The 10,820-nt window shown below is 39.4% G+C and overlaps 1 protein-coding gene across 1 annotated transcript in view; it reads right to left on the reverse strand.

Moving 5' to 3' along the window:
* Window positions 1-10,820, reverse strand: part of Dhc1 (Dynein heavy chain 1) — a 313,825-nt gene that overhangs the window by 274,266 nt on the left and 28,739 nt on the right. Inside the window, exon 7 of the mRNA XM_070102646.1 lies at window positions 1,110-1,323. Within this exon, the coding sequence (XP_069958747.1) occupies window positions 1,110-1,323 (214 nt within the window). The remainder of the gene's footprint in view (window positions 1-1,109; window positions 1,324-10,820) is intronic.

Genomic DNA, 10,820 nt, shown 5'->3' on the forward strand with positions numbered 1-10,820 from the left:
CTGACATACAATTTGTCAGACACAACAGCAATGTGGAATCTTGGTACAGAATATATCTCCTCAACCTTCATGCGAACTTCTGACCCAAATCTTGGGTATGATCTTTCACTGAGAAATCCCGCCTCCCAGTGACAATGCCATCGTCTGCTGCGTCTCATCTAACGGCAGTATATAAGCGCTAGTAGTCTTCCTGCCTGTGCTTCAGGTTCTTCAAGATTACCGTGTTCATCCCCTGTCATTAGCCTGAGAGACTAATTACCTCGTCTTCCACTGTCTTCTATATTTGTTTCTACAGTCTTCACATTACATCAGTGTATTGTAATGCTAAAGTTAGGACTCATTTAAATTATGCTGTATAGTTCTGGTCACCGTATTACAGAAAGGACTGTAAATGTGTTGGAAAACGTACAGGAAAAATTGACAATGTTTATCCAATGTATCAGAAATCTTTCCTACAAGGATAGACTGAGGGCACTGAATCTGCACTCTCTAGAAAGGCGTAGAATTAGGAGGTGATATGACCGAGTTGTTAAATGGAAAGCAGGAATAAATAAAGAGGATGTAAATAACGTGCTAAAAATGTCTAAACCAGACAGTACTCGCAGCAATATGTTCAAGTTGGGAAAAATTAGAATGGATATCTGCAGCCTTATTCAGGACTAGCCATCAAAGTAGAGACCAAATGCCTCTCCAAAATTTCACAGATATGTAAAAATGTTATTGAGAACATGACTGAAACAATACAGGAATTATTTAGTAATGTGAAAAATTAATGACACGTTCCTGAATTTGTGAATGATGACAAGACAACACGTGAGCCGCTGCTAACATGTAGTTATGGTAGTTTCATTTATCATTATTATTATTATTATTATTATTATTATTATTATTATTATTATTATTATTATTATTATTATTATTATTATTATTATTATATTCAGAAGCAGCACATGGAGACTGAAATGAACTGAAGGTAATTGGTCCACCTGACAGATCCAGTGACCCTTGCAAACTGAACTGAGTAATTTAAGGTACTTGGATGATGTACCAAGGTTGTAGAAGAGAACTAATTTGCCAGAAGAAATAGTGTTAAGCAAACAATGACGTACCTAGCAAGCATCTTGTAGGCCATAGGTGTCTCCCAAATCTCTTCATGCTCCTTCTCCACCATGATGTGGATGCGTCGTAGCAGCTCCCTCACACTGGCAGCAAACACCTCCAGATCAGACTCAAAGCGGCGGTCACGATAGTCAAGGTAGTCGTAGGACTTCAGAGAAATCTCGCTGCACATCTCCTGCCACGACTTGAGGATATCGCGGAGGCCTGGTGGTGGGGAGGTATCAGAAGGTGCTGGCAGGGTGGGCCGGAGCAGGTCACTGGCTCTAGGATATAATTCCAGTTTAGGAAATCCTTGCCAAAGAAGGGCTACCAGCCATCTATTGTTGCAGTCCTCCTTAATCAGAGGCAATTCTAATAACTACGCTTATTTATGCTACAGTACTTTTATGTTAACAGATATTAAAAGCATTTTATTAGTTCTTGTTATATCAGTATTATAAGACTTATTTAATTTACATGCAGTTAAAGTTACTTCTAGATGTTATGGTTTATAACTAAAAAGGTTTCAAAGCAGAGAAGCAGCTTGGTTTAGTAGACACAGTAGCTGTATACTGTGAGGGCGAAGGCAGTGCTACTCTGCAGAAAGCCCATGTAGGTGGCAAGGAACAGGACAGTTACCACTTGCAGTACATACCACCTCAGCCATTGACGGCTACTATTTACCTGGAGCTTTGCCATCACGGAAATATAACAATGAGAGTTAAGTATGATACTGCTTCATAGTGCTGGCCAGACTCCATAGGCTTTCCAGGAAACTAAGCAAGGTTTTCTCAAGCACAGTTGAAAAGTAACACTGTTGAATTTATGCGTCATATATCTTGCAAAATTTAATGCTTATACCATGTTATTACATAGTTAGAACTTAATGTGTCTAGCATTGGCCAAGAACAGGAATGTATGAGACATTTCTTAGCTTCAGCTGCTGAAGGAAATCCACCATCAGTAAATGAAGGTGAGATTTTCACGAATGATTTCGTTCGTCTGTGACTCTTGATGAAAATTTTCTGTGAGGCCTGAAAAAGCATCTCGTATTTTGTTTATAAAATTTTAAATTTCTTTAGATTCTTTTTCGATGTTAATGTTTTACTTTGCTTATAAATGTTTTAAAATAAAATAATCATAGAATAATTTTCTTGATACTTCACAATTTAACAGTCATGAAAATAAAAGCAAATAAGGTAATTTTTAAATAAATATAATTTATCACACTAGATAGAGGAAATATAATATACCTCCCCCCCTGCTCCCCCCAAAAAAAAAAAATATGCTTAAACGAAGTTTCAGAAGTAGAGTCTTTTCAAATTATTAACACCAGCAACTATTTAATGTTGACTTTCTTCACAGAGTGACAGAACAATGACATAGTTCACAAGAGGAGGCATTATATACCATAACCACTGGGAACAATGGCACAGTCCACAAGAGGAGGCATTAAATACCGTAACCACTGGGAACAATGGCACAGTCCACAAGAGGAGGTATTAAATACCGTAACCACTGAGAACAATGGCACAGTTAACAAGAGGAGGCATTAAATACCGTAACCACTGAGAACAATGGCACAGTTAACAAGAGGAGGTATTAAATACTGTAACCACTGGGAACAATGCCATAGGTTAATTACACTTCTTGTATCTGTAAAGAGGTAACCACTAAAAAAACGTTCTTCAGAATTTTTTCAATGTCTTTTAAGTGTCTGCCATGTCAATGGACTTTCCTTCCCCTACCAAAAATTATTATTATTTTTGCATACTACCTGGCCTGGAGTTCTACGCCTCACTCGCCACGAGTTCAGTCCCCGCCTGTGGTATGGTTTATAAAACAGTTATTTATTGAATATGAGAGCATCTTAAGTAAGAATGGCAGATCTGTGGACCCCAATGGAAATAAGTCACTCTGAATTTTTTGGGTTATCCCAGGTTCTTTACACATATGCTGCTATGTATGATAATCTATGTAACTGTATTTGTGTTAACCTGAATAAATTTACTTACTAACGGTGAACACACTGTTAAGTTTATTTTTTAACTGTGTGTAACTAAAGTGCTCTACACGATATCACTGATGATGCTGATGAAGATTTGTTTAATTCATTAATTATTTTAATTTAAAGACTTACTAAATTAAAAGATTGCTTAGAGTGTAGATAATCAGGGGACTTTCTGTTTGCCATATTGCCATGATGCAGGAGACTGTGTGACTTTACCCTAATCAGGGCTTGATACCTAGTTGTCTCTGGAGCACGTAGTCTTTCCCAGGCTTCACCTCCAAATGAGAGAACAATCGTGCTCCTATGGCTCTTCAAACTTAATAAAGGTGTATTGAACACTGCAACACTTACCAAAATAGCCCCTTGTAGACACCTGGCCTCTGGACCCATCTAAGATAACATTCTGGTACACAGATTTCCAATAAGTTGGATTTGAAAGGAGCGACACATAACATGGAGATTTAACACTGTGACAAGCTCTTGGAGTAATGACCACCTCTAAATCCGGTGACTTATTAGGTGCAGCCTGTCTAGTTAGATACAAGGAGAGGAATGAGGAACATCTTATGCCTAGGTGTGCTTCCCACACCTGAGATCTAGTAGTTGTCCGAGGCCATTGCGCGTTTCTTCTGGGAAAATGGTTGATTAGCACTGAAGTCCTGACTCAAGAAATCGTAATGACACGATTGCAAATAAACCATACCCCCGGCCGGGATTGAACCCGCGGTCATAGAGTCTCAAAACTCCAGCCCGTCGCGTTAGCCACTAGACCAGCTAGCCACAATAAGATTCATCCAACTAGGTATATTTCTACACCATAGGAAAGTTAGCACAGGCACCTCTGTGACCACAAATGCAAGTTTTTACAGACGAATCTCCAGCTAGCGTGGCCGTGACGAACTCTAGCTCAAGTCCCTTCACTGCCGTCAACATGACGGCAATCGTGTCATTACGATTTCTTGAGTCATGTTGACGGCAGTGAAGGGACTTGAGCTAGAGTTCGTCACGGCCACGCTAGCTGGAGATTCGTCTGTAAAAACTTGCATTTGTGGTCACAGAGGTGCCTGTGCTAACTTTCCTATGGTGTAGAAATATACCTAGTTGGATGAATCTCATTGTGGCTAGCTGGTCTAGTGGCTAACGCGACGGGCTGGAGTTTTGAGACTCTATGACCGCGGGTTCAATCCCGGCCGGGGGTATGGTTCACTGAAGTCCTGTTTTCTAACAAGAGCTGTCATTGTAGCTGAGCCTCGAGGACTCATTACAGCCAATACGCTTTGACGTATTCTGCATATCCCTTAATTCCATGAACCCAACACTTTAAGTCCCTCCCTGCCTAGATCCAAGAAATTCACTAATAATGTTGAAAATGAGTCTTGTTCCTTATTCAGCTTCCTCATGGTCAAGTCTATGAGTCATCACATTCTGGTGAGTACTGGACTAGCTTAGCACGAGGCTGCCAACCATTCAGGTAAACAACTCAGCAGCCCGACCTCTCTCTGGGCCTCTTCTGACTTGGTAATGTTGCCAGTTGACACTGGAAAAGGCAAAAGTAAATGTTCACTTTCTATGTGACAACACTGATCGAAGATCTAGTAAAACTAGTCGATGTGCTCTTATCTTGCAGCACGTATTGATTCGCTAATAAGGCTGTCTGATTCTATTGGCAGGAAATATTGCCTAACATGTCTAAGAGATTCGTAAGTGACTCAGTTCTTGGCCTCTATATGCCACAGGTTTGTCATAATTACAAGTGATCAGAATAGCTAAGACTTACTGACCACTCAAACCTTTCAGCAAGTAGGATCAGTATTTGAAATCGTTGTATTTAACTCAAAGCCTTACTCACAGACTGAAGTCTTTAATGCTATTAATAATGACCCCATTATGCAGAAATTAATTATATGCCATTGACTTCTGAAGCCGATTAACTTAATGAATGGATTACAATTGCCAGGCTAATTAATTCATCTATCGGTGATTACGTGACCATAGAGATTTCTTTAATCACTCACCCAGTCACTGTTATTCAAATCGTCAACAACAATTAGATAGTTAATTACTTATTATAGCTTCCCATTACTTATAACTGTGATCATTCGTGACAAGTGTCACGTTCCTTTAATCATAAACAATCAACAAGATAATGAGTATATTAATTATAACACTGATAGCAAGACCGACGATCCGTGATCACTAGTGGTTAGTCATGTCAGTCAAATTACTCTTGTGAAGTAAAAGGACACAAGTGCAACTAATGTGACATTTTATTGTGGCAACGTTTCGCTCTCTAGGCGCTTTGTCAAGCCGCTCCTGGAGAGCGAAACGTTGCCACAATAAAATGTCACATTAGTTGCACTTGTGTCCTTTTACTTTACATATTGTCGGTAATTCTACCAAAATATATACAAATTACTCCTGCGTGATTATAACTTAGGTAATACCCGACTCGTTGCTAACAGAATTTAGGGCAGACAGCGTTATTCTTTACAAGCTGTCTTAGTTGACTGTCACTTGACTATTTAACCACATACACATTCCTGTCCAACGTGCATTGAAAATTGGTTGGGCAAATGTTTTGTTAGTGGGATGGATTGTAAAGGATCTGCCGAGTATGGACCAACAGGCCTGCTGCAGTGTTCCTCCTTACTTATGTTCTTATGTGTTCTAGGAATCTACAAATCAAGCCTGCTATAACCTACTTCATGTTCCACAATCAAGCCTGCTATAACCTGCTTCATGTTCCACAATGAATCCTGCTATAACCTACTTCATGTTCCACAATCAAGCCTGCTATAACCTACTTCATGTTCCACAATCAAGCCTGCTATAACCTACTTCATGTTCCACAGTCGAGCCTGCTGTAACCTGCTTCATGCTCCACAATCAAGCCTGCTATAACCTGCTTCATGCTCCACAATCGAGTCTGCTATAACCTGCTTCATGCTCCACAATCAAGCCTGCTATAACCTACTTCATGTTCCACAATACGCTGTGCGTATTGTGGGTGTTTAGGGTGTTAAGGGGCTCAACGCCCGCACGGCCTAGTCCATGACCAGACCTCACGATGGATCAGGACCTGATCACCCAGGCTGTTGCTGCCGGCCGCACGCAAACCACAGCTCAGCTGGTCAGGTACTGACTTGAGGTGCCTGTCCAACTCCCTCCCCCTTATGTATGCTGGGAGACAGTTGAACAGTCTTGGGCTCCTGACACTTAATGTATTGTCCTTTAGTGTACTCATGGCGCCGCTGCCTTTCATTAGGGGATGTTGTACCTGCAGGCAAAGCCTGCAGTGGGCTTTTGAATGTTGGTTGGTCTTCATGTAGTTGTTGTTAGACCTTCAGTCATGGGGAAATAAGGGGACACCCGCCTCTATGTGTACAAAGGAACATTATTTATAATACATGTTTACAACAGATTACAAACTGACAGTAAAGATGTCTTGTACTTGAGTGTTTGAAGGGCCATATAATTCACACAATAGGGATTATTACACTTATATTATCAATGATGGTCACTGTTCACTGATTCTCTAAGACAACATCTCACGGAACTACGACTGGTTCTCTAAGACAACACTACGTCACTGGTTCTCTAAGGAACTACGTCACTGATTCTCTAAGACAACATCTCACAGAACCACGTCACTGGTTCTCTAAGGCAACATCTCACAGAACCACGTCACTGGTTCTCTAAGACAACATCTCACAGAACCACGTCACTGGTTCTCTAAGACAACATCTCACAGAACTTCGTATCTAGTTGGAAGAACAAATTTTAGATTTTTTTTTATGTCTGCCAGCTTACCTTGGTGCAGGTGACTGCTCAACTTAGTGCTAATAAGGGCATGGTCCCTAATACTTCCTAGTCTCTCCATCCATTCTCAGGCTCCACCAATGGGGACACTAGTCGTGCCCCCAGTGGTTGTACAAGCATGGTAAAGGTGTGCTGAATACTGTAATACTTGTCATAAAGACCTCCTGTAAACACCGGACTCCTGGATCAAGTTGGAGGGTAACGTTCCAGTACAATGAACATTAGTAAGTGGGATTTGAAATGAACGATGCATAACACGTTTGTCCTGGCTTTTCACAAACCTTCATAAGCTGCATCTTAACTAGAAACAACGAATGGAATGAGGGAACTATAACTTCCCAGATGTAATCCCCTTACTTGTCCGAGGCCGTTGATTACTACTTGAGGACAAGTGGCTATCACTCATAGGCGGCTAACTGGGAAGAGTTGTTGTTGTACATAAGCTCAGCTGATTCGTTACAACCAACACTTAAACGTGCTCTGCCTAGCCCTTGATATCAAGAACTCAACATTTGTAGAATCCTTCTGGCTAAGGTCAATGATATACATTAATTAGGCTTAAAATTAGTCTTGTTTCTGTCTATCTCGCATCCCAGAGCAGACGTCTAGAGCAGACATTAGTCAGATATGCCAGAGTCTTCCTAATCCGGCTCTCTGATCCTCTCGTCAAGAAGTAGTGGCCCCGAGTGTAACTCAAGACTACATACCAGGCAATTAAAAAACTAGGCAGTCCGGCCTCGCCCTGGGTATCTCCTGCCCTGGGCACTACTACCAGCTGTCGCTAGCAAAAGCAAGTAAACAGTCCTTCTCAATGTGACAGAATGCTAATTACTCTAACATTTATAATTCTCAACATTGATCTGAGGCCTTCATCTCACAATACACTTTAATAAACTAATATGGCATTCGGATTTTAACTGGAGCGAAATGTGGCCAAAAGCCTCTCTAGGAAAGCAGTAATTCTCCTCTCTTCCGTCGAGAGGGAAGATGGCTGCATGAGTCAGTGGGTCACACGGGACAGTGACGGTTACATCTTGATCATTGTGTTTCCCCACGGAGAGAAGAGAAAGCCGCTACTTCTCACTCGAACCCACAAAGATTCCCCACACATTACGTTTAACTTAATTTTCTGCAAATATATCGTCCTATCTTACGTTGTACATTATGTACTATATGTACTCACTTAATTGTGGTTGCACGGGTAGAGACTCAGCTCCTGGCCCCGCCTCTTCACTGACCGTTACTGGGTCCTCCCTCTCCCTGCTCCATGAGCTTTATCAAACCTCGTCTTAAAACTATGTATAGTTCCTGCCTCCACTACATCGCTTGCCAGACTGTGTATGCATGCGTGCATGAATGAATATACATATATATATATATATATATATATATATATATATATATATATATATATATATATATATATATATCGTGCCGAATAGGTAAAACCTGCTATTCTGGCTTAAATAGCAACGCTCTTCTTTCCAAATAAGGCAAGAAAAAAAATTGTGTATGCAATAATTTCACAAAAATAGTTCTGAACCTAACGAGAAAAATATATTTCATTGTGTTTGTTTATTATTAAATTATTGTAACAAGGACAACAGGTGTAAGGAAATATGCCCAGCCTCTCCACCCGTCCCATACTTTCATCCAGGTCCTTCGAATGTGAGCTACAAGCCATTTCCTGTCTCAAACAGGTACCAGTTGTTCACCACTATCAGCATCTGTGTACTAGAACATTACTTAAGCACAATTAATGAAAATACACTGAGCACCTGTGTAAGGCTGCATCACTTCCTAGTACATAATTAAAATAATGTAAGCACCTGTGTAAAGAGACATCAGTTGCAAGACCAATAATGGAAAACAGTGAACATGTATTATGTAAGGATACTTCACATCCTACAACATTAAGTACATCAGCAACTGAAGTGCTGGTAGTTGTGAACAACTGGTACCTGTTTTAGATAGGGAATGACTTGTAGCTCAGTTGTAGCCCCTTAGACTCACAATCGAAGGACCTGGATTAAATTTTGGGACGGGTGGAAAGGCGGAGCATATTTCCTTACACCTGTTGTCCTTGTTCACTTAACAGTAAATAGATACCTACATGTTGTTAGGTAAGACACATATGCAACAGTTAGATACCTAACTGTTGCATATGTGTCTTACCTAACAACCTGTCGGTATTTTATACCATTTTAATGTTCAGATACCTACATGCTTTTTGATTGTTAGGGTTGGCATCCTGGTGAAGAGGATTGAAGAATTCAAATGGAATAAGCCACAGTGCTTGGCTTTCTTGGGTTACTAATTCGAATATGTTTCATATTAATTAATATGATTATCCTATAGACAGAACTTGTAATAACTGTATTTACGTGCCTATTAACCAACCGATGGAGGTTGTGTTTTGGTAACTTAGTGTGACCTTGAATTTGGATCGGAAATTGGAACAAGTTTTCAGTCCGTCCTGGACCATTATCAAATCGCTAAATGTAATCTAAAGTTTCTCCTCTAAATAGTGAATAGGTCCAGCCACGGTATTGTGGTTTTTTCTTTGTGTTATAATCTGTTCTGTATATACATAACGGAACTTGCTCAGAGAGTTATGTACAAGACATTATGTACAGTGTCCTTAATGCTAAACGTGGTTTATATTTATTAAAGCATAGCTAAATATTTTAATAGAATTTACATTTCTATAGCCTAATTTAGTTTTGTTTATACATGAGTGGTAAGTAGTAAGTCATGCTATAAACACAGTAATTGGATATGTTTATGCATAAAACAGGTTACAGGACTTAAAAATTTTGACTACGCTAGGAAAAAATAGACACAAGTTAACTTGCCTACATAAAATGCAACAGTCGGTGAGAGGCGCTGCCCACGTGGCTATGTCTTGTGTTTACTCCCAGATAATGTACTGTAATTTGTCCCAGCATATCTCATTCACATTCAGACAAAGTAATTTATACCAGCACGTCTTGTTCATGCTCAGATAAATTAATTTGTCCCGACACATCTTGTTCACTCACAAAAAAAGTATCTCATCCCTGCACAATTCTAAATGTACATCAAGAATAATTAACATAAATTTTCCCCCCTTTCCGAGTTAATATTTGAAGAAATCAGTGAATGCATAAATTTGGTTTGTATGTTAACACACACATACACACACACACGTATTATAAATAAATAAATAAAGAATATATATATATATATATATATATATATATATATATATATATATATATATATATATATATATATATATATATATATATATATATATATATATATATATATATATATATATATATATATATGTATGTATGTATATACAAAACAAGGAAGTGGGGATGGAAAAAATTAACTCTAAGCCTATTGAAATGTTAGCAGTGATTCGTTAAGAACTGCGCAGTCTTGCAGTAGGTAAATGAAGTGGAAAATCGTCAAAGGTACAGTGTATTCGGTGCTATGTGCCGACTCTAAGAGGAAGGCACAGCATCGCCAATACACACACACACTCTCCAACTCACTCCCTCATACTGGGCATGGGTATCAAACCAGTAGTCGCCAGACAGAACAGGAAACATGACAGAAAGCTCAAAACCCAAACAAAATTATTATCAATGTATCTAGAGGAAAGGCACAATGAATTTAACAGCCATTGGTTTTGTCATATATCTACATTATGTAATAGAATAAAATCTGGAAAAAAACATAATATTTGTCGTCAGCCTGCTTACTGTGCACACTTGGATTCCAAAATGTTCTTTGAGTCGAAGATGGCATTTATCCAACCGAATTATGTTAGTCAATAATCTGATTCCATAACTGGATTTAAGCTATTTCAATCTCCTCCTGTAAGTTCTGACCTCACGAG

Source organism: Cherax quadricarinatus, chromosome 82 (genome assembly GCF_038502225.1).
Source record: "Cherax quadricarinatus isolate ZL_2023a chromosome 82, ASM3850222v1, whole genome shotgun sequence".
Taxonomy (NCBI): domain Eukaryota; kingdom Metazoa; phylum Arthropoda; class Malacostraca; order Decapoda; family Parastacidae; genus Cherax; species Cherax quadricarinatus.